We start from the raw sequence: 25,782 nt of genomic DNA, 5'->3' as shown, positions 1-25,782 counted from the left end.
ATATATTTTCTGAAATTAGACACCCAGCACATTGTCAAAATGCCACTCAGCATTTTATACACACAGACACCTTCATGAAACCTTCTGTCAGTGTCATTTTTTTAAATAAAAAATTACAAAAAAGTTATTAGTGAGTAACCGTCTAAACCAAGCAGAAAGTTATGTGGACCATACCTCTAATAAAAAAAAAGTGATCAAAATATGCAAAGTTCAGACATAGGACTGAATTTTCGTGTACGTATCTCCATAAAATGTAAGGCCCAGGTCTTGCATCTATTATATGGGCACAAGAAATACATCTTAAAAGTGACTGAATATTATTGTTTAACAAAAACTACGGTAGCTGAATGTTTATGGCAATAGTCAATGAGCGAAAATGTCTTTTCTGACTGATGAAAATGTTTTTCTATCTGTCAAAAATATATCAGATTTTCCTCTATGTGCTAATCTTTATTGCTATTACTGCAGCATGTAACGGATATCGCTAGATAAGCTGTCTGTACATTTTACTCTATGTATCTGGTATGGACAGGATAGCGACAGTGTAAAATGTAAACTTTATTGATGGTTGTGTTTAATGCAACTTATTTGACTCCGCGATTTAGATGCTGGTAAACGTCTAGGTGTCTATAAAGGGTTTAACTAGGCACAGCGGAGGATTAGACAATCACACTCCACACTTCACAGACCCCCATGTGTGACAAAGCAAGTATGCCATCTGATTGATGGGGGAAGGGGGTTCATAACATGCACAAAAGTCCAAGTTATCTTTCCCCTGAGGACATGTACAGTAAAGGTGGATTAGGACAAACCAATAATCGTCCAGATTAACAGAAACAAGCATTCCTGTGATCGCTCATTCACTGAGCGAGCAGCCACTCCATCGGCCTGTCTAAACCCGCCTTAACACAGAGAAGAGATAATCTTTCTACTCTGTGTAGACTGTCAGCACTACCCTGCTAACCCCAACACATGCTGGCTGACATCTCAGCTGGCTGAAGGGGGGGGGGGGCTCCTTTCTTCTGGCATATTTCAGTCTGTGTAACAGTTAGAGATTCATCCCATAGGGGATAACTATTAGATCAGTGGGAGTGTGACTGCTGGGATCCCTACCGTGAACGGGGACGTCATACCCTCAAACTGAATAGAGTGTCTTATCGAGCATGCACACAGCATTCCATTCATTCTCTATGGGACTGCCAGACATAGCCGAGTACAGTACTCGGCTATTTCTAGCAGCCTCATAAAGGTGAATGTGTGTGTTCAGCAGCTTTATTCATTTCAGGGGAACAAGGCCCCCGTTCTCATGATCAGTTTTACATCTTCGTCAAGCAGATCTGGCAGCCTGATGCAGCACAAATGACAGCTGTTGGCCGGCCCAAAAAACTGTTGCATGCACTTATGCTGGAAAGCAGCCGAATCACTGCTGGACCTCATCATAGTCAATAGGGGTCATGCGGCGAACTAGAGAATCCGGCAAGATCTGCTTGATGGAGATGTAAACAAGGTGTAAGCTGGTAAGCTTAGAAGCTCATTTAAAGGGGTTGTCTGGGTTCAGAGCTGAACCTGGACATAACCTCTTTTTTACTCAGGCAGCCCCTTTGAGTGGCGCATCGGATCATTTTATGCTCCAATGCTCACCCATTCCCTGCCCTGAATCGCGTAGGGCAAGGGATTTTGTTTTACCAGATCCGGTGACGTACCGGGCCTCTGTATTGGAATGTTAGGCAGAGGCGTATGCCTAGCAGTAAACCTGGTGACGTCACAGGCACTAAAGGGTGGGTGTTAGCTGTACCGTAGCCTGTAAAACAGCCTAGGGCAGCGCTAAAATCTGCCCATTAGTGCCGATGATGTCACCGGTTACACTGCTAGCTCTGCCTAGCAGTGTAATAATATAAACAAATCAGCCCTTGCCCTGCACAATGCATTTCATGCTCTGATGCTCCACTCAGGGGGGCAGCCTGGGTGAAGAAGGGGATAAGAGGAAAAAGGGTCTGGAGTACAAGCCACCAGAAAGCCAGTCTGATGGATTTGCTAGTGAATGACATTCTGCATTTTGCTATATAATGTGCATACACCCCATTCACAAAGCCAAACACGGCAAAAAAAAAAAATGTAACCCCTTTTCAACACAGTCAGTTTCTAGTTTTGAATGTGTTTTTTTTTTTTTTTTTACTGTCTGCCTTTCAAAAGCCATAACGTTTTAGTTGTCCATTCACATAGCCATATTTGTAGAAAAAGTTGTACTTTCTAATGGCACCATTTGCAATTTCATATGATGTACTAAGAAAAATTATTAATGGGGTAGATTTGAAAAAAAGCACATCTGCGCCATTGTTCTAAGAGTTTAATTTTTATGGCATTTCAACAGTTACAGTTTTCAAACTGCACGTACAAAAAAAAAAATGTATGTGTCTCGTCATGAATGAATGGGGGGGGGGGGATATTGTAATACATGCAATCTAAAAGCTATTATATTGCTTTTTTAAGGAATTAGTACCTAGAAATAAATACTAAAAGTGAACAGAATTAAAATTGTCCACATGAAATAGGTTCAGGTTTACTTAAAAGCGAGAGGAGAAACACTAGTAAGTGTTCAAACCAGGTTTTTTGTTCCAGGCAATCACGGTTGTTTTTTTATCTGAGAAACTGAATCTGTTTCAAAAACCTATGCAAGTTCACATATGGGTTATGAACTCAATCAGCCTGTCCCAGTAGAGGAACAGACAGACAGAATTTACTATATCCGGCATAACCATGCACCACCAGAACCCCATTGACCAGCCCCATAATGTGATCCGATGGGGATCCATCCGCTTTGCATAATGACGGCTTTCGGGTGAACAAAGTACTGCCCACATGGGTTTTTTTTTTTTTTTTTTTTTTGTCCAGGCGAACGCAGGCATTTATGTCGGACAGTGTTTGGAGGATCCCCGTTGCTGGATACGATCAACTCCAGCACTGAACTGATCTGTGACTTAACTGTATGAAGCCTCGTTTTATGCAGAAGAAATGTTATTATCTTTATTTGCGTTGTTTGGGGCAACATATAAATTGAGTGTGATTTAAATGATTTTTTTTTATTAATTTTTTACTGCATTAATATAGAAAAAAGCAATTTTTCTTGAGTTTTTTTTTTTTTTTTTTTTACATTTATTTTTTGCTGTTTCACACAAAATAACCTGATAATTAAATTCTTCAGATCATTACAGTCATGAGGATACCTAATATGTGTGTTTTTTTTTTTTTTTTTTAAAGTAATGTATGCACGACAATGGCGATATTTGGGTGGATGCAATTTTTCTTATTACAATTGGGTGCAATTTGGGATTCATATTTTATGACCTTATTTCACACTTAATGTGTATGCTAATACATTATGCTCAATGCATATGTTAGGGCTAATGTATCCTAACAGAAGGCTTACTTTATAGATCGTTCCTCCAGTCTCCTCCTAAAAACCCCTGGATTATGCCATAATATGGACCGCGGCAAAGGGTTAACATCCGGGAGGTAGAGCTTACTAACAGCCAGTTCTTAGGGCTGGGGGGCTTTGGCAGCCTTTAACATTCCTCTCACCTGAGGACCTGCACCGCCCACTGTCAAAAAACAGTGGGTGCTCATTAAAGGGTAAACGGACTGAATAATCAGATGCTACTGTGTGCAATCAGTTTACCTGATCCTCCTATTACTCTCCAAATTATTATTTTTTTTATAGTGGTTTTTCTCTGGCTAATTCTCGGCATACCGTATTTTTCGCCCTGGGGTGAATGCTGCATTTTGCCGAACTGTCAATGATACGCCATGCCGCGTGGCGGGTGTATCAGCTGAGAGGGAGGAGGGGGCTGGGGGCCGGCATCTGGTTTTGACAGTGGGGCCCGTGCAGTGACTGTATTCTACTACACGAGCCCCGCTCACTGTATATACCGTAATCTTATCTATAATTGTAGGCATTGTTAATATATACAAATTCAGGGTAATCAGCGCCTGTATTACTTACAACAAGCGCTCGGTAGCAGAGAGGACGGAGGAGGCATGCCGGGAGGACGGGCTCTGGCAGTGTGAGTCACTACGTCACGCGCCTGCGCCACCCACTTTATGAATGAAGCAGGCGGTGTGGGCGCATGACGTAGTGACTCACACTGCCAGCGCCCGTCCTCCCAGCCTGCCTCCTTCCTCCTACCAAGTGCTTGTTGTAAGTAATACAACGGGGATTCAGGTGTGCTGTGTGTTTACGTCACGCATTGCGCCCATGCAGAAAACTTGCTTGTGTGAAAGGGGCCTTACTGTCAGGTCTGATCAGTGCAGCCCTGCTCATGTCTATCTGTATAGTGCATCCCTGGCTAGTTAGTAACTGCTGGACAGATAGAGCAGAATGGTGCTGCAGAGATCAGTGATCTTGGTAAATTTGTTTTTAGCATCATATCTTGTATGTAGGGAGGCAGGATCCGCGACAGGGAGAGTAGAGGGTAGCTGAACTGCATATAGTTATGTCTTCAGCGTTCAATAGAACATTGAAGATGTATTCTTCTAAGGCTACCTTCACACTCTCGTTTTGTGCGGATTCGTCTTGTATCTGCACAGATGGATCCGCACCAATAATGCAAACGCTTGTATCCGTTAATAACGGATACGTTTGCATTATTCATAAAAAAACGGATCCGTCTTGACTTGCATTGAAAGTCAATGGAGGACTGATCCGTTTTCAATTGTACCATATTGTGTCAGTGAAAAACGGATCTGTCCCCATTGACTTACATTGTAAGTCTAGACAGATCTGTTTGGCTCCGCATAGTCACCAAAACGCTGCAAGCGTAAATAAATTGGGGCTAAACGGATCCGTTTTGGGCCGCTTGTGAGAGCCCTGAAAAAGGATCTCACAAGCGGACCCAGAAACGCCAGTGTGAAAGTAGCCTAAGGAACACTAAGGTAGGTCACTAAGGGGAAACTTTACTCACAGTACAAATTTCCTAATAAAGTATGGTACGTTACATAAACACTAAACAGGACTGTTCCTATACACTAAAAAGGTAAAACAACACTTTAAATATTAATAAGTAGATTTTTTTTTATTTTTTTTTTACTGTATTATCATTACATTTTTTATTTTTGCATTAATATATTATCTTGTAATCACTGACAGTGGCAGCTTTGTTTCATACATTCTGGAGTTAATTTCTGCATAAGTAATTAAGAGTACCTCCAATTACACAGCATAATATACCAAAGCACAAAGTTAGTCAGCATATCCTGTAAGGCTACTTTCACACTTGCGTTCGGTGTTCCGCTTGTGAGTTCCGTTTGAAGGCGCTCACAAGCGGCCCCGAACAGATCCGTACAGCCCCAATGCATTCTGAGTGGATAAGGATCCGCTCAGAATGCATCAGTATGGCTCAGTTTCGCCTCCGTTCCGCTCAGCGGGCGGACACCCAAACGTTGACACAATATGGAGCAATTTCAAACGGATCCGCCCCCCATTGACTTTCAATGCAAAGTCAGGACGGATCCGTTTGACTAACAATTAGACTTAGATTTTTTTAAAGAAATATAATGCAGACGTTCTGAACGGATACCATTGTTTGCATTATAGGAGCTGATCCGTCTGTGCAGATACCAGACGGATCCGCTCCGAACGCAAGTGTGAAAGTAGCCTAAAATGAAATACTTACGCAGGTACGTTGTGGCTATGGTTTCCTGTCTCGACCTTGCTTTAATGGGTGTTAAAACTACTCACTCGGGTAATCCTTCTAATCTGCTGGAGGTCTGTTGCCGTTCAGCCAGCGGTGCCCCCAGCCTTTGGCGCATAAAGTGTTTTCTGCAGGCTGTGGCATGTGTCCTCTAAGGCCTCCAGGCTAACAATGACTAGCAAAAGAGTAACAATGTTTTGAACTTTTGACTTTCAGGCGGCTCCATACCTCACCATCCACTACAGCTTTGAATGTAAAACATTTTATAGACAATCATCTTGGCTATCTCATACATAAATTGGATTTGCAACCATTTAGAATATGATTAGTTATGCAGATTCTTGTCATATAACTGCATTGTTACTGTTTTGCTCCTAGTAATGGAACAATCTTTTTCTTCTTACATTCCCTAGTAGCTCAGTGTGCTATTAGGTTGATTCCCAAGCGAAAGGTCACTGGTTCGAGGAGCAGCCATGAAGAAGATTTCCCAAGAAAAGAGAAACTGCATCATCAAGCTCATCGATAGCGGTAGCTCGGCCAAGAAAATTGCCAAACTGCATCATGTGAGTGCCATGACAGTTGGAAGAATACAAAATGAAGTCCATCCAGCTATTCCAAGAAGTGGATGTCCAGGCAAAATATCGGAGTTAACAAGTCGGCTCATCACAAGTTGTATCAGTTCTGGTGCGACAAACACGGCAGTGGAGGTGGCTCGTATGGTTCGTACTAGTGAGATCACAGACGTCCATGCAAGCACTGTGCAACACGCAGTCTGGAATGTTGGCTGGAAAAAAGTTGAAGGCTTGACTTCAATATTGTCATAAGAGGTGTGGGCTCCAGTTTGCAAAAAAGTACGAACAGTGGACATTAGAAGACTGGAAACAGGTGATTTGGAACGATGAGACGAAAGTCACTAGGCTAGGCTCTTATGGGTGAAAATGGGTCTGGAAGAAACAAGAGAAAAGGGGGCTAACAGATTGAGAAATTGAAGGAACTGTCAAGTTTGGTGGAGGAAGCCTTATGATCTGGGGTTGTTTCACAGCCAAAGTCTTTGGATACTTGACCAGGATTGACGGTGGTCTCAAAGCTGAGCTATATGTGAGTATCCTGCAAGATGAGCTGCTTCGTACATTCAAGTATTATTGGTATGAAAAGGATGGCATAGTGTTTCAGCAGGACAATGACCCAAAGCATACGAGATTGGCAAAGAAATGGTTCAATGACAATTAAGTAGAGCTGCTGGATTGGCCCCCCACAGTCCCCAGACCTCAACCCAATCGAACACTTGTGGGTAGAATTGAAGAAAAAGTTGTATTCGTACAGAAGTGAGTCGACCAGTATGCACCAACATTAGGAACGTGTAGAAGAGACCTGGGGAAAGATATTGGTTGAGGCATGCTTGAATCTGAAGGAGAGCATGCCCAGAAGGATTCAGGCAGTGTTGAAAGCCAAAGGTGGATTTGCAAAATACTAACAAAATAATAAAAATTTAGAATTTTAGGAGCAAAACAGTAACAATGCAGTTACATGACAAGAATCTGCTTAACTAATAATATAGTAAATAGTTGCAAGTGCAATTTATGTATGAGATAGCCAAGATGATTGTCTATAAAATGATGGTTGTAACGGATCTCCTGGCACCCCGACTGGGTACTTCCGTGGATGGATGCTCCTAGTGCTTCCCGAGGGCGCCAAACACTCCGCTCGACACCGTAACCACCATAGGAACCAGGAACAGCTCTTACAAGAGCTAGGAGTTATAGCCAGGGGAGTATACAACATATAGCAATCCCCACACACATGAGAAAAGGATCTATGTTGAATGTAAAACAGGAACTCTTTAATGGGTTATTTTTCAGCCTTTTATGCAGGTCTCCTAGCAAGGGACACTCCCCCTGGGGACCTTGTAGAAGACTGTGACAGTTTATATATTAGCCAATCACATGCATTTACAGTATTGAAACCTTCCCAGCAATTGTACCCAAACTCCCTTCCCTCTGTCTGTAACGCAATCAACAAAATATAATGGGCATTGTCTTTGACGCAATCAACAAAATACTATTGCCAAAACACAATAGGCTCTGCCTGTAATACAATTACCAAACATAATGGGCTAACTTAATCACTCAGAGGCAGAAAACACATTTTTTCCAAAGCACAGAAAACGCCTCAAAACCCCACATATGCCCATAATTTATGGAAGTCACATTTGGCCGACCGCAAGCATGGCTTTCCTGCCCAAAACAGTTCCACAAATTTAGGCTGTGCGGTTTGTCTTCTCCTTCAAAGTTAGTATATGGGCCATAATCCTGAGGCAAGAGGCTGGCAAACAGGCCCCTCCAAAACCCAGTGGCGAGGTTATTTTTGCCACAATGGTGGTCTCACGTTTGAAGCTGTAGTGGATGGTGAGATGTGGTGCTTGAAAGTCAAAAGTTCAAAACATTGTTACCCTTTTGCTTGTCAGTATATGGTAGTGTGCCCTCGTTCTTATTCTTCCCCAGCCTATGGCAGGTCATCCCTTGGTAAAGTAGGCACCTTTCCCAGTGGAAGGGTGCCTGAGCTTAGGCTCTTAGTTTCTAGTTTACTAACAAAGGTGCGTGATTCTGTCTGCCCATGCACCGAACTTCTGCCTGTCCTGACTTTTGCCTGTTTCTTGTAATGACCCCTAGCTGCCTTCTCTGATCTGTCTTGTTTCTTGGATACGTTTGTATGCAGCCTGCCCTGGCCTCCACCTGCCTCCTTTCTACAACTATTGCCTGACCCCTTGGTGTTTTGCACCAGTGTCTCTGATCTCCATGGGTCATCTGCCAACTATATCGGAACTATCTCAAGAGGTATTAACCTGGTCGCTCTCCTACAGTGAAGACCAGATCCCTCTATAGCATTTAAAGGGTAAAAACCAGGAGACTTCTAGGAAAACACCTTTAGTGTTAGGGTACTTTTACATTAGCATTTTTCTCTTCCAGCATAGAGTTCCGTCCCAGGGGCTCTATACCGGAAAAGAACTGATCAGGCATATCCCCATGCATTCTGAATGGAGAGTAATCCGTTCAGAATGCATCAGGATGTCTTCAGTTCAGTCTTTTTGACTGATCAGGCAAAAGAGAAAACTGTAGCATGCTACGGTTTTATCTCCGGCGAAAAAAAACCCTGAAGACTTGCCTGAATGCATAGGAATGTATTGGTGCCGGATCCGGCATTCAAAATGCCGGATCCGTCCTTCAGGTCTGCGTACGCGCAGACCATTTAAAAATGAGAAAATAAATACCTGATCCGTTTTGCCTGATGACACCGGAAAAAACGGATCCGGTATTGCAATGCATTTTTCAGACTGATCAGGCATTTTTTAGACATGTGTTTGCATACAGTTTGCCTGATCAGGCAGTTCAGGCAACGGAACTGCCTGCCAGAATCAAACAACGCAAGTGTGAAAGTACCCTTGGCCCAAAGACAGACCGGTTAATTTGTACAGGGGGTCCACAACCACTTCCCATTACATGCATGTCGCTGTGGCTGGAAATACAAAACCAAACACAATGCAACAGCACTGTGCAAACATTGACTATATGAGCTAATGCTATATTCAGTATATTAATTAATATGAGGTAATATATTTTGATTATAAATTAATATGAGCTAGCATATTTTGATCAAAATCATTTGGGCCCATCTACCATGGCAAGTTGACTTCTTCCAGATGGGACCTTACTTTATAATAGGTCCTCTCTTTGTGCCAACTGGCCTCAAATGAATTCAGAAAAAGTAGATTCTAACTATATAGTGCACTAATTAAAAACAGCTTGTGGGAAAGATGGGTTCGATAGGAGCACAAAACCAAGATGGAGGCAGCCACACCTCCTAATGTATACTGCAAAAAAAAAAAATTGGTCAGTACATCCTGTAAAACAAAAATAAACCAATGTGTCATCAGAAAATTAAATTGCCTATTGTTTAAATCACGTTTTTATGTTAAACATATTTTTAGTGATGTTTTTGTAATTTACCATGTGAATATCTATATTTAAACAAACCATAAAATTCTAAATTTTTCACACTGGCCACTAGCCTACTAATAGGCTATGCTTTGTCTGTACAGATCACTTTACTGCAGGTAACTGCTTATAATTAGACATGATCAGAATGACATAAAAAAAAAAATATATATATATATATATATATATATATATATAAAAACATGATCCATCATTCACAATAGGTGATTGTCAAAGCTTATCTACTCCCTCCTGACCCCTACACAGGTCACTGAGCATGCCTGGAAAACTCTCCTATAGAGTCAGTGAGTCAGCTCCTGTCCATTGTGTCTATGGCGCATGTGACTGCTGTAAAGCAACAGGATATGTGTTGCTATCTAGTTTTAACTGGCAGAAAGAAACGTTGGTGACATTCCTTTTAAAGGGAATTGTCACCAGCGACATCCCTATCAAGCTGTTTGCCTAAACACATAATTGTGGGTCACCTAATTAAAATACTGTTTTTCTTTTGTTGATTCTGGGCCCTGTTCCTTTAGGCCTTTGGTAAAATGATAGCATCACCATTGCTGTTTTTCTACCTAAGTTCCACTCATTTCAGTGGCTAGACCCTCTCTCGCATCCATATTATTTTAGACCATATTTTGTCGTATTTATTTTTATTACATACTCCAATAAAGTTCAGTACCTTTTTTTTTTTTTTTTACTATTATTTGACCTTGCTGTAGTAAATGAGTTATACATTGTGCAAATCACTAACTTTTGTATTTATATTTTTGCACATAGTACTCTGCTGATAGTGACCAAGCTACTGCAAGCACAGATACAGAGCACATTCAGCAATTCTATAGTCTTCTTACTGCCTCCATTGAAATTTCAAAAAAATGGGCGCAAAAGTTACCTGGATTTTCAGATCTTGTAAAAGATGACCAGATATTATTGATTGAAACAACATTTCTGGAACTTTTTCTACTGAGACTCTCAATAAGGTAATCTGTCTTCATTGTTTAATACTCTAGAATGAAGGATAGTGTTAGAGTACAGCCACATGTTGCGTAAGTGCTGTGGTTGGGATGCGGGCACCTTGAGGCGGAGTACTGCATAGCTATACAAGTTGCAGAGGGATCAACTAATTAGAACCAAATTGTTTCATTAACAGTTTGGTTTTGATTAATCTGATCCCACTGCAGCTTGTGTGGCTGCACAGTACTCAGCCACGTCACAACCACGGATTGTGGCTGTATACCCTTAGGATGCCCGAACACTATGCTGTTCAGCAGTAGGATCCACATAAAGATCCCAGTAATTGCTGAGCCATGCCTGTACATACTACAAAATGTGGTCCAGCAACCTCGATGATGTGCCTCCCGAATCTGCGGATTCTGCTGCCATAATACTGTATTGTGTATAGGCAGCCTTATACTAATGTGTTAATAGCAAGGTTTCAATTGGTCAAAATAACTTTCAGGTGCTCAAATTGGTAGAGATCTATAATATAAAAAGTAGATATCTTCTTAATGCTACACAATGTGGTAAAGCACTGGATAAAAGCATAACACAAATAATATTGTAATGAAACCATAAGGGTATGTTCACGCGGGCAAAATACCCCAAAACACCAATGAGTATTTTGCCTCTGGAATCCATTGCGGAAAGCAGACTCTTCGACTGGTTTCTGCCATGGATTTGTGCGCTGATTAACCTAATTCAATGGGGCTAATAGGTGTTTATCTACCTGCTGTGGTCTCAGTACTGTTTCCAGCATGAAACCTTTGATAAGATAGGGCAGGTTGCGCTGAGAAAACAATAAGAATGTTTAAGCATTGACAAAATTTAGGCCAAAGAAGAACAGTAGGATAGAATCCTACATATAAAATAATTTATCACTACCCAATGTGTCAAGTAAAATGCCATAAAACACAATACCATGTAACTGTACGCACATCATTCATCATTTCTTGTTTTAATCAATAGTAGTTTACCTTCTGCTTATCTAATGAATTATTTAATTCACTTATGTTTTTTGATTTGGGTTTTAGAGGGATATTCCTGTGGAAAAAAATCTTGGATGGTCATGAAATGGTTGAAAAAAAAAAAAGCTAGCCTATACTCACCTCAGCAATCCTCTGCCACTGCTGATGCTGGCCAGGTCCCCGCAGCACTCCACTTTATGCTGACATAGCAGGAAATGGCAAGGAATGCCGCCCAGCCATTCACTGGCTGAGGTGGGTCACTGCCTTTTTCATTTCTGTACAGTAATAAAATCCTCCAAAAGTACACTCAATAGCTATTTATCCCCTTCAGGACCAGGCTAACTTTAATTTCCCTTACTTCTTCCCTGCCTTCCAAGAGCCATAACTTTGTAGCTTTTCTGTTCCCATGTGAGGGATTGTTCTTTGCAAGAAAAGTGGCATTTTTATTGGCACTCTTTAGTTTACCATATCTTGTACTAAAATTAGGGAACAAAGGTTAAGTTTGAAAACCCCCATTGTATTTGGTTTTGTTATTACAACGTTCACTGTGTGCTAGAAGTGAGAAGTAGAAATAAAGAATAAAATGGAGTTAGAGCTGGTGAGGGTGGGTACGTGCTGTTAAAGGAAGTCTGTCAATTTTTACTAATATAACTACCAGCTATGGTAGTAAATGCATGTACATGCATGATAACTATACTTTTATATCATCTGGATGAATATTCCATGTCCAGGGAAAGCTCTTTTATTCCTATGAAAAACGGCTCCTAAATGCCCAGCTTTCTTTTCAAAGTGCCCAAGCCCGCCCTCCGTTGTCAGCTCCTCCCCTAATCTCCCAAGGCTTTGTCACCTGCATTGTCGTTGCATCAGGGGAGAAGGGAGGAAGCCTTAGGAGGTTGGAAAAAGAGCAGACAGCAGGGAACAATGGCAGGCTTGGGCACTTTGAAAAGGAAAACCCACCCAGCTGGGCACTTGGGCATCATTTTTCAGAGGAATAAAAGTGCTTTTCCTGGGCAATCAATGAACACCCAAATGACAATTCACATGAAAGACTCCCTTCAGGAAATAGAATAAATAAGTCTGTAATCAGAAAATAAAAACAGATTAGAAAACACGGGTATTTGTTGCTATCTGGTTTTAACTGGCAGAAAACTTTTTGGTGACATTTTCTTTAAATCACAAACTGCAATCTATTGAGTTTTTGCATGCTTACTATTAAGCAGAGCTTGATAGGCCTGTTGTAATAGCTACATGTAGTAATTCCCCATGTAATTACAATTCTGGCGCATCTATTTTTATGGCTCTATGCTGTGCTATTCCTGTATTTGTTTACTAGAATTTATGCATGAATTGCTAGCAGTCTGCAGTAAGGGTACAGAGGGGTGGTAACAAGTTGGGGATGTGTCCCTGCACAGTTTGAGAATGGCAGCACTGATTGTATATATTCTGTGCAGCCCCCCCCCAACTGGTTACCACCCCTCTGTACCCTTACTGCAGATTTCTAGAAATTAATTCATAACTTCTAGTAGAAATATTAAAGGAATGGTACAACATAGAGCCATGAGAATAGATGCTCCAGAATTGTTATGGGAAATGCATGAAGCTATTAAAACAGGCATGTCAGGAGCGGTGACAGGTCCTTTTTAATATACAGCTTATTATGGTATGCCTGTGAGCTTTACAAGACCCCAAGCTGCCATAGCAACTATTCAGAACCCCACACATTTGTGATGGGGTGCCGATTAGAGGTTGGAGTAAGTCCCCTTTCCTCTGACTGATCTCTTGGATGCCATGGTCACTATTGACTGCAGCATCTGAGATGGTAAGTGACCAGGATGGCAGTTATCTCATATCCCGGTCATTGTGGCTGGGTGTCAACTTTATTACACAGAACACCCACTGTCTATGGAGCAGGCTTAGCTTGTGAGCCTGCTCCATACACCCTTCCTATATTACTGATGTATATTTACATGAATCGGGCAGGAAGGGGTTAACAAAAGTCCTCCGCAGCAGCCCACCCCCTTGACTTTGACCTTCACAGCAGCCTGCCCCTTTAACAGTGAGTTCCACAGCACCCCACCCCCTTCACAGTGACCTCCACAGGGGTCCACCCCCTTAACAGTGACCTCTACAGCACCCACCCGTAACACTGACCATAGGTTACAGTCCCCTTAACTGTGACCTCCACCATTCCTGGCCCCCTTAACAGATACCTTCACAGCAACTGCCTCTTTAACAGTGACTGCCACAGTACCCAGCTCCCTTAACAGTGAACTCACAGTACCCCGCTGCCTTAACAGTGACCTGCTGCCCCTTTAATAGTGGCCTCCTCCCTTAACAATAACATCCACAGTGCCAGCCCCTTTATTAGTGACCTCCACAGTACCCCATCATCTTAACAGTGATTTTCACTAGGGGTGAGCGACTTCGGATTAAACATTCAAAGTCAATTCGCATAAAACTTTGTTCCAATATTTCACAGAGCCAGAGCTCCGTACAGTATTAGAATGTATTGGCTCCAATGAGCCGAAGTTATTGCTCAGAGAAGTCTCTCGAAACTTCGGGTAATAACTTAATTGATTAATTTGTACTGTAAATAAAACATTTCCCAAACTCAGGTTCGGTTCCAAGGTACCACTTGGAAGGTCATGTTTTTTTTGGGAATATCTCAGGAACGGTACGTGCCAGAGAGCTGAGACCTGGTCTAAAATGTTCCAGGACACGCGACGGTGCAGATTCCTTTAGCGGACATACATACAGTACAGACCAAACGTTTGGACACACCTTCTCATTCAAAGAGTTTTCTTTATTTTCATGACTATGAAAATTGTAGATTCACACTGAAGGCATCAAAACTATGAATAAACACATGTGGAATTATAGACACTGTCATATTCTAGGTTCTTTAAAGTAGCCACCTTTTGCTTTGATTACTGCGTTGCACACTCTTGGCATTCTTTTGATGAGCTTCAAGAGGTAGTCACCTGAAATGGTTTTCACTTCACAGGTGTGCCCTGTCAGGTTTAATAAGTGGGATTTATTGCCTTATAAATGGGGTTGGGACCATCAGTTGCCTTGTGGAGAAGTCAGGTGGATACACAGCTGATAGTCCTACTGAATAGACTGTTAGAATTTTGTATTATGGCAAAAAAAAAAAAAGCAGCTAAGAAAAACGAGTGGCCATCATTACTTTAAGAAATGAAGCCAGTCAGTCCGAAAAATTGGGAAAACTTTGAAAGTGTCCCCAAGTGCAGTCACAAAAACCATCAAGCGCTACAAAGAAACTGGCTCACATGCGGAACGCCCCAGGAAAGGAAGACCAAGAGTCACCTCTGCTGCGGAGGATAAGTTCATCCGAGTCACCAGCCTCAGAAATCGCAGGTTAACAGCAGCTCAGATTAGAGACCAGGTCAATGCCACACAGAGTTCTAGCAGCAGACACATCTCTAAAACAACTGTTAAGAGGAGACTATGTGAATCAGGCCTTCATGGTAGAATATCTGCTAGGAAACCACTGCTAAGGACAGGCAACAAGCAGAAGAGACTTGTTTGGGCTAAAGAACACAAGGAATGGACATTAGACCAGTGGAAATCTGTGCTTTGGTCTGATGAGTCCAAATTTGAGATCTTTGGTTCCAACCACCGTGTCTTTGTGCGACGCAGAAAAGGTGAACGGATGGACTCTACATGCCTGGTTCCCACCGTGAAGCATGGAGGAGGAGGTGTGGGGGTGCTTTGCTGGTGAAACTGTTGGGGATTTATTCAAAATTGAAGGCATACTGAACCAGCATGGCTACCACAGCATCTTGCAGCGGCATGCTATTCCATCCGGTTTGCGTTTAGTTGGACCATCATTTTTCAACAGGACAATGACCCCAAACACACACCTCCAGGCTGTGTAAGGGCTATTTGACCATGAAGGAGAGTGATGGGGTGCTGCGCCAGATGACCTGGCCACCAGTGACCGGACCTGAACCCAAACGAGATGGTTTGGGGTGAGCTGGACTGCAGAGTAAATGCAAAAGGGCCAACAAGTGCTAAGCATCTCTGGGAACGCCTTCAAGACTGTTGGAAGACCATTTCAGGTGACTACCTCCTTGAAGCTCATCAAGAAAATGCCAAGAGTGTGCAAAGCAGAAATCAAAGCAAAAGGTGGCTACTTTGAAGAACCTAGAATATGACATATTTTCAGTTGTTTCACACTTTTTTGTTATGTATATAATTCCACATGTTAATTCATAGTTTTGATGCCTTCAGTGTGAATCTAAAATTTTCATAGTCATGAAAATAAAGAAAAGTCTTTGAATGAGGTGTGTCCAAACCTTTGGTCTGTACTGTACATACACTCTATAGCAGTGATGGCAAACCTTTTACAGACCGAGTGCCCAAACTGCACCCCAAAACCCACATATTTATCACAAAGTGCCAACATGGGAATTTCCCCTGAATACTACAGTCCAGTATAGTATATCTTCCATTTACTTTTCGCTATAAAAGCCTGTTTACACTCAGTGCGCTGCCTGTGGTGTTCATAGTACGCCTGCGCTGATGAATGGCAGGAAAAGTCTAAGGCCTCCTGCACATGACTGTAGGTGTCCCGTTGCCATATTGAGGACCGCATTTGCGGATCCGCAATACATGGGCACCGTTCCACGTGCATTCCGCATCACAGATGCGGACGCTTTCACTTTAATGGGTCCGCCAAATCCGGAGATGCGGAATGGAAGCACAGAACGGAACCCTACGGAGAGGTTCCATGGGGTTTCATCCCGTACTTCCGTTCCGAAAAAAGATAGAACATGTCCTATCTTTTTGCAGATCGTGGACCCATTAAAGTGAATGGGTCCGTGATCCACTGCGGCTGCCCCATGGTCAGTGTTCTTGCATTGCGGCCCACAGCACGGCCACGGGGTTCGTGTGCAGGAGGCCTAAGGCATATTGGTACACCATAGACTTTTCCAGGGTGCAAGTGCCCACAGAGAGGGCTCTGAGTGCCGCCTCTGGCACCCGTGCCATAGGTTCGCCATCACTGCTCTATAGCTTTATATATTAGATATATATTATTACACATGTTGGTATCACAAGCATAAGAATGCATTGCCATATTTTTTTAGCAACTTCATCTTTATCCCACTCTAGAAGAATGGTTTAAAGCAGTGGTGAAAAACCTATGGCACGGGTGCCAGGGTTGGCACTCAGAACCTGCCCTGTGGGCACCCATGCTCAGGAAAGTCTCAGGTGTACCAATACACCTTAGACTTTTCCTGCCATTCACCAGCACAGGACGTGCAATGAACAGCACAGGTAACGCATTGAATGTAGGCAGGCTATAATGGCTAAATGATGAAGTCCATGGAAGATATACTATATTCAACTGTGGTATTCAGGTTAACTTGCCATGTTGGCACTTTGCAATAAATAATTGGGTTGCAGTTTGGGTACTTGGTCTCTAAAAGGTTCACCATCACTGGTTTAAAGTATTCTAGGACTTGTCTTCTGACTTAAATTGTCCTTAAAGGGGTTGTCTCACTTCAGCAAATGGCATTTGTAATGTAGAGAAAGTTAATACCAGGCACTTACTAATGTATTGTGATTGTCCATATTGCCTCCTTTGCTGGCTATATTCATTTTAATTTTTTTTTATTCTTTATTTATAGTGAAATCATATAAACACAATGTATAGTCTCTTGAGTGATACATCAAAGCATGAGAAAAATAAGATCAGTCACAGCTGATCTAAAGTATAAGGCCCCTTTCACACGGGCGAGTTTTCTGTGCGGGTGCGATGCGTGCGGTGAACGTATTGCACCCGCATTGAATCCTGACCCATTCACTTGTGCGTTGAGTGAAAATCGCAGCATGCTCTATATTCGATTTTTTATTTTTATTTTTTCACGCGACGCAGGCCCCATAGATGTGAATGGGGTGCGTGAAAATCACATAGCATTCGCAAGCAAGTGCGGATGCGGTGCAATTTTCACGCACGGTTGCTAGGAGACTATCGGGATGGAGACGCAATCATTATTTTCCCTTATAACATGGTTATAAGGGAAAATAGCATTCTGAATACAGAATGCACAGTAAAACAGCGCTGGAGGGGGTAAAAAAATAAATAAAAATAAATTTAACTCGCCTTAGTCCACTTGATCGCGAAGCCCGGCATCTCCTTGTTTCTCCTTTGTTGAATAGGACCTTTGACGTCACTCCGGTCATCACATGGTACGCCACATGATCCACATGATTCACCATGGTAAAAGACCATGTGATGACCGGAGTGACGTCATCAAAGGTCCTTTACCTGTATTTAATGCTCACCACAGGTCCTATTCAACAAAGGAGACACAAGGAGATGCCGGGCTTCGCGATCAAGTGGACTAAGGCGAGTTAAATTTATTTTTTTTACCCCCTCCAGCGCTGTTTTACTGTGCATTATGTATTCAGAATGCTATTATTTCCCCTTATAACCATGTTATAAGGGAAAATAATACAATCTTCAGAACATCAATCCCAAGCCCGAACTTCTGTGAAAATCGCGCATTTTCCTGCAATGCACCCGCCTCTTATCCGGGCAAAAAATAAGACGCCCGTGTGAAAGAGGCCTAAGAGTATCACATAAGTAACTGAATATGCGACTTATAACACTGAGTCATGGTAACATGTTGTATAAACTTAAAGTGGGGGGAGATAAGAGGGGGGTTGGATTACATGTTGTAATTGAGTTGTATTGTGAGGTTGGCCTATCTCATGATCTCTGCCTGGGAGACCATATTTTGAGATATCTATTTCAGTTTCTGTTGATCATGCTAGTGAGTTCATCAAAGTGACATAGCTGGTTGACTTTCGCCACCCTGAGATGGTGGAGAGTGGCTGAGCCGATGCAGAGGAATCAGAGCTTTGGCAGCTGCCGGTAGATGGGTAACTAAATTAGTTTTGGATGGCTTATAAGTTGAGCTCGCTCTAGCTAAGACATGCTAGATTCATTTTTGCCTCACATTATACACTGCTCGTTTCTATGGTTACGGCCACCCAGCATTCCAGCAATGGTGGTCGTGCTTGCACACTATAGGAAAAAGCACCGTGGGAGTGTGCATAGTCTAACACAGTGTTTCCCAACCAGTGTGCCTCCAGCTGTTGCAAAACTACAACTCCCAGTATGCCTTGACAGCCTTTGGCTGTGCGGGCATGCTGGGAGTTGTAGTTTTGCAACAGCTGGAGGCACACTGGTTGGGAAACACTGGTCTAACAATGTTTCCTATAGTGTGCAAGCAAAGGCACCATTACTGGTTTGCAGGGTGATCGTAATCATGGAAATGAGCAGTGTATAATGCGACAAAAAAAATTATCCTGCCAGCAAAGGAGGCAATATGGACAATCAACACTAGTAAGTGCCTTGTATTAACTTTATCTACATGATAAATGTGATTTGCTGAAGTGAGACAACTCCTTTAGCAACAGACCAAAACTAGGGAGACATACACAAGGGTAGAAGGGGAAAGTAATATATATATATATATATATATATATTTTAGACCTGTTTCACATACAGAGAGGTTCTCTACATATATCACAAATATCCACAATTGATGCTGATATATACGCATGTATCTCCACTGCCAGTGCATCGAATTAGGACATACATGTGTATAACGCACAGACTCAACCCCACGTGGGAAGAGGGACTAGTGCATTAAACTCAGCAAAAAAGTGCAAGTGTGCATATTATCATCTATTATAAAGAGTAAAAAGCAGAGTCACATAAGGATGCATGAACGTGCATGTCGCCTCAGGGGCAGATGTAAATAGCTACTAGTGCCCCAAAAGTGGAGCAATGCAAGGACACGCACATACAAATATATGCACCCTAGAAATCAATAAACTGAGTGACTATATCTAAATAGATGCAATCAAAGTATCAGAAACGATCAGAGATCGATTCCTGCACTAAAAAAGACATAGCTGAATCATGCTGCAGAACCATTAGCAAACAAAGCAAAGAGGAACCTCACACTGTAACATTACATACCCATATGATAAAGACAGTCCAAACTCAGGAGAGCCACGTACCCCGATGCGTGTTTCGGCTAGGATGCCTTCTTTTGATCCCCCAGAAGAAGGCATCCTAGCCGAAACGCACAAACAAACCTCAGATCAGAACCCCATCAGAGCAAAAAAAAGTTTTAACTTGCCTCTCCTGCTCTGCTGCTACTCTGCAGGTCCAGTGATCTCTCCTGCAGTCACACTGCCTAGTCTTCTCCGGGCCTGCACCGCACTTCGACCTGACTGCGTACAGCATCAGGTCACAGTGTGCGCACTATGTCCTGATGTTATATGCAGTAAGGACAGTGCAGCGTAGGCCTGATGAGGATCATGGAACAGTAAGCACTAGCTGTAATGCACTCATCGTTCCCCACGCCTCCTGCATACTAATGAGCGCTTTCATAATGGAAACACTCAGTATTCGCTTTATAAGACACAGACATTTCCCCCACACTTTTGGGAGGGGTGAAAGTGCATCTTATAAAGTGTAAAATATGATAAATATAAAATTAGGAACAAATATAATGCAACAAAAAAATCCTGGCATTTTTGTAGTAAACTAGCAGAAGGACCCGACTTTACACAGGTATATTTCATCTATTTCATTTTGTTTCTGTGAGTTGTTAAGATGTTGACAGTATCCCCCATAACAGTGACCTCTACAGCTCCCCGCCCCACTGTCTGCTGAGCTGTGTATCTAATACTATCCTGTGTGATACTATCTGCTGAGCTGTGTATCTAATCCTATCCTTTGTGAAACTGTCTGCTAAGCTGTGTATCTAATATCCTATCCTATGTGATACAGCCTACTGAGCTGTGTATCTAATCCTGTCATGTGTGATGCTGCCTACTGAGCTGTGTATCTAATCCGGTCATGTGTGATACTGTCTTCTGAGCTGTGTATCTAATCCTATCCTGTACTGCCTACTGAGCTGTGTATCTAATACTATCATGTACTGCCTACTGAGCTGTGGATCTAATACTATCATGTGTGATACTGCCTACTGAGCTGTGTATCTAATTCTGCCATGTGTGATACTGCCTACTGAGCTGTGTATCTAATCCTGTCATGTGTGATGCTGCCTACTGAGCTGTGTATCTAATCCTGTCATGTGTGATACTGTCTTCTGAGCTGTGTATCTAATCCTATCCTGTACTGCCTACTGAGCTGTGTATCTAATCCTATCCTGTACTGCCTACTGAGCTGTGTATCTAATCCTTGCTGAGCTGGGTATCTAATCATATCCTGTGTGATACTGTCTGCTGAGCTATGTATCTAATCGTATACTGTAATACTGTCTGCTGAGCTGTGTATCTAGTATCCTATCCTGTGTGCTACTGCCTGCTGAGCTATGTATCTAATCCTTTCATGTGTGATACTGTCTGCTGAGCTGTGCATGTTGTCGTGTAGCCCTAGCCTAAAGCTGACCTACAGCAGTAAAGAAAAATTGCTGGGTTATTATGGAACCTGGAGTAAAACTGTGTGTATGTGGAGACTAAGAACCTGCGAGCTTCTATCGGCTGATAAGGGACATGTGACCATGTGCATGGCAGTTGGGGGTTTCTATTGGCTAATGCAGGTCATTTTGGGGGAATATCTCAGGAATGGTACGTCCTAGAGAGTGGAGACCCGGTCTTAAACCTTCCTGGACACCTGTGTGCCAAATTTGGTTAAGACCAGTCCAGTTGTTTGGTCACGCATAAAGAACAGACAGACGTCCAGACAGACAGAAACTAATTTTTACATATATAAGAGATGACACTAATGAGTTAAATATACAGTTAAAACAGTATAGAAATGTAATGCCTGTATTTGTTTAATCAATTTACTATTGTTTATTTAGTTGTAGAAGTAATTAAGAATTGTAGAAGCAAGGCACAAAACTAAGGCCTGTAGTTAAACAAATTCTGCTCCTGAAAAATGATAGTTGCGCTGTGATTGGTTGCCTTGGGCAACAAAGTCAGTTTTCTTTTAGACAATTCAAAAATCTGCCGCTTTGTGTAAACCGGTACATAGAGGGGCAAGTTTAAGATGGTGACATTGCAGTGAGAAAAAGCTTTTTGCATGTTGGAATTTGCAAGAATGAGGTCTGTTGTGACAGTACAGCGAAATTTTAGGAATACATTTTTGGTAAATGTGCTCTGCATAAAACCCGCATTTTGAATTGAAGTAATCAAAACCACTGTCTATTTATGTTATGGGAAAAGTCCAGGCCACCCAAAGAGTTCGAAAGTGACAGTAAATGGGATTTGAGCAATTTAATGAGCACAGTCCTAGAGGTCAACCAGGCTGACTAGTGTGGAACTACAATTGCCACAAACCGCAGAATGTTGTATCTTATGAAAACATCTTCATCGTATGCCATAAATATTACAAACACTTCAGGAGCTGAAACTGGACGACAAACCAAAATGCAGTGACTTTTGCATTGACTTTCAGGACAGACTGGAAAAGGACAAATGTGGTCCCTTCTTTAATGCCAAGGAAACTGTCACTGACCACTCCTACCTGGAAACGTTAAGGGTGTTTCAATTTTAATGATTACATTTATTTATTTAACAAATAGTATGTTGAACAATTTTCTAATATAAATCTATTTAAAATTTTGCTCACAATCCTTTATTATATCGATAATAGTAACCTCTCCTGAAAGAATAAAATGACACAGCCCATTTTAATCCTGTAAAATGCATTCATATAAGAGCTTGATAGCACTATACATGGTGTCAGTCATGTGAGCCTTAATGTGACCCTCATGAGTATCATGTGACCTGGCTTTTATTTAACTGCCCAGGTATTTAACAGGTGACTAGTAGTGCAGCAGCATTTCATCATCTGTCAGTGTGTTGCGTTTGTGTTTTTTCTTTACATTAAATTTATTAACAGCATTACAACATCACCTAGAAACAGGCGGCCATTTTTTACAAATCACCTAGAGACAGGCAGCCATGTAAATACACACAGTAATGTAGTTATTGTAGTAACCACAATAAAAATCATTATTCCAAACCTTGTCCTACTTATATATTACAAGAATGTGTCCTGTGTGCTTACCCAGCACATGTATTTCCTGTAAGGCCTAGTTCACACGAACGTATGGCTTTTATAGTTTTTTGCGGTCCGTTTTTCACGGATCCGTTGTTCCGTTTTTGAGTTCCGTTGTGTTTCCGTTTCCGTTCCGTTGTTCCGTTCCGTTTTTCCGTATGCCATGTACAGTTTACAGTAATTACATAGGAAAAATTGGGCTGGCCATAACATTTTCAATAGATGGTTCAGAAAAAACGGAACGGAAACGGAAGACATACGGATGCATTTCCGTATGTGTTCCGTTTTTTTTGCGGATCCATTGACTTGAATGGAGCCACGACCCGTGATTTACGGCCAAATATAGGACAAGCTCTATCTTTCAACGGAACGGAAAAACGGAAAAACGGAAACGGAAGGCATACGGAACACATTCCGTTTTTTTTGCGGAACCATTGAAATGAATGGTTCCGTATACGGACCGTATACAGGAACACAAAAAAACGGCCCGTACACCCGCAAAAAAAACGTTCGTGTGAACTAGGCCTAACACTGTTGCTTCCTGAATGTCAGGGATTATATGATGTGAAGAGTGTCATATGACTGATGCCATGTTTACGTTAGGACATGGATACATTACACAGACTGAAACATGGGTTGTACCATTCTACTGCATGTAGGGGGTCAACTGTCTGATATAAAAAGGTATGCATGCGCATGTCTCGTCAAAAATTAGATGGATCATACAGCAGCACAGAGGGGAAAAGTTACACATGTGTGTACTAAATTTCATATGCACCAAATTTTGTGACTTTTACAACAAAAACCTGGCTTTTAAAGCCTTTGTAAATTACTCTGAAAAAATGCTTGATAAAAAGCATTTTTAAAGTTTGGCAGATAATTGATTCTTGCACAGACATGAGATGCAAGTACGATAAAAACTATGCAATACCATTCACAGTGAGTCTGAAAGTTCATACTCAGTCTTTGTAGGTATATCAATACTTTTGTGTGATTGTTTTCATTGTTGCACAATTTATCCAAACATATTGGGTCATTTACGAAGACCAGCTTTTTAGACGCCAGTCCTAATACTCGCTGGTGCATGATGCGTTAAAGATATATATAGAAGCGTCAGCCTCTCTGGAGGCCGGGCCCATGAGAGCGCACATAGGCTAGTGCTTTTTCCTATATTGTGCAAGTACGACCACCACTAATAGATTACAGGGTGGTCTGTAACCATTGAAATGAGCAGTGTATAATGTGATGGGAAAATGAATCCAGCCAGCAAAGGAAGCAATATGGATGATAACAACACATTAGTAAGTGTCTTGTAATACCTTTCTATGCATGATAAATGCCACTTACTGAAGTGAGGCAACCCCTTTAAGGATATAATTGATATGTTCACAAACGCGTTTCCGAAATTCACATTTTGTTTTACTCATGTAATCACATGGGCATGTATATTTTTCTGCGTAGATAAGTCCATCCATTTTGCAATGTATGGTTTCCCGGTTGTGCTGCTGGTAAAGATTTTAGATCGAGGATCTGCATCGCTTGCGATTAAAAAAAGCAATCTAAAGGCGCCCAAATGCCTCCTGCTTAGCCATCTATTTATATTTGGTGCTGTAGTAAAGTGGCTTTTAGTTAGGGTGACTCATTTGGGCCCCTTCTAAAGGTAATCTGAGGTCTGTCTCTTACCATTTCTTTCAGATCAGGATCTGCCCAAAGGATCCCTTGATATTTTTCTGAAATTCTCTTGATCTCATAATGAGCTGTGGTATATGTATATGTTCCAATCATTCGGGCACCTTTTTCCATATTGTCAGGTGTCCTGGAAGTTAGAAAATCCAGATCTCTGAGCACATATTGCATCTGTAAATGCCCTCCTGAGGATCTTGTTTGGATATGCCCTATCGAGGAATAGTGATCTCAGGTCTTTTGCTTGTTTCTTGAATATTGGCATACATGGGGGCACAAGGGCTCCCCAGCTCCACTCCCCTGAGCTGGTGGTAGTAAAAAAACATTAAACAAAAATAAAAATAAATTTTCGGGTCAGATTGAATTGTCACTACTGTGACCGTTTTATCCACAAGAGACATAAGATTATAAAATCAGAATGATTTAGTTCTTGAACTCGTACAATTCAATCTGACCCGAAAATGTATTTTTATTTCGGGTCATACTATCATGATGGATAGAGGTGTACAGTGCTTCCTTGTCTATGAATGCTAAAAAGGTTTGATCACTCAGATAAAGACCCTGTGGTTTTAGCAGGAGGTCAGCAAAGGGTCTCAAAATCATGTCTGTGTACACCCTCATTTTGAATTATGCTCCCGATACCTGACACTATTGTTCTTCCTTTAAGAGGATTGAGCCCTTTATATAGCTTCAGGAGTGCATAAAATTTGGCTGCCATTGGATGCCTCTCCATTCTTTATCAGTCCATCACCCAGTACCTTCTCAAGTATTTCTTTTAAGTCTAGTCTGTAGCAACCAATGGCATTAGTGGGTACTTTACAATAGTAAAATAAGTCAGACAGTAGTGACAGGCAGAGATTTTTATACTGTCCAGTGTATAAATATCTATATTGCCTCCCTGAAGGTTTGAGAGTTATCGTTTTATCATTTTGTAAATTATGCAGTGCTGTAATTTCCTGTATTGTGAGGCTGTGTCTGTGCTGGGTGCTGGCTTTCAAGTGTATCCAGTTCCTCTAGTACCAGTACAAATATTTGGCCCATTGCAGTTTCCTCAAAAACGATGAAATGTCTTTTGTCTGTGTGAATGAATAAATTTTTTTTTGGGTGGGAACAAAGCAAAAGCCTTTACTACGTACCATCATTTCTGTAGATGTGGTGTGTGTGTGTGATGATAAATTTACTATGGGTTATATTAGTCAGGAGAAGGTTTAGGTTCTAGTGCTGGTTGTCTCTTTTCAGGACGGGTGTTCTGGCACTTAGTAACACTATTTGTAAGGCTGAAAAAAGACATATCCATCTAGTTCAAGATATACATTTTTTAATTTAGAATTCTCAACAGCGTGTTTGTTCGTCCTGCCCCTCTCCTGTGT

At 41.7% G+C, this 25,782-nt stretch overlaps 1 protein-coding gene across 1 annotated transcript in view; it reads left to right on the top strand.

Annotated features, from left to right (window-relative positions):
• The window catches only part of NR4A3 (nuclear receptor subfamily 4 group A member 3), a 192,604-nt gene that overhangs the window by 89,665 nt on the left and 77,157 nt on the right, over positions 1–25,782 (top strand). Inside the window, exon 6 of the mRNA XM_044294265.1 lies at positions 10,463–10,665. Coding sequence (XP_044150200.1) covers positions 10,463–10,665 — 203 coding nt within the window. The remainder of the gene's footprint in view (positions 1–10,462; positions 10,666–25,782) is intronic.

This window comes from Bufo gargarizans, chromosome 5, assembly GCF_014858855.1.
Source record: "Bufo gargarizans isolate SCDJY-AF-19 chromosome 5, ASM1485885v1, whole genome shotgun sequence".
In the NCBI taxonomy this organism is placed as follows: Eukaryota; Metazoa; Chordata; class Amphibia; order Anura; family Bufonidae; genus Bufo; species Bufo gargarizans.
The sequence above is the reverse complement of the archived record's forward strand: the minus strand, read 5'-3'. Positions and strand labels throughout refer to the sequence as shown.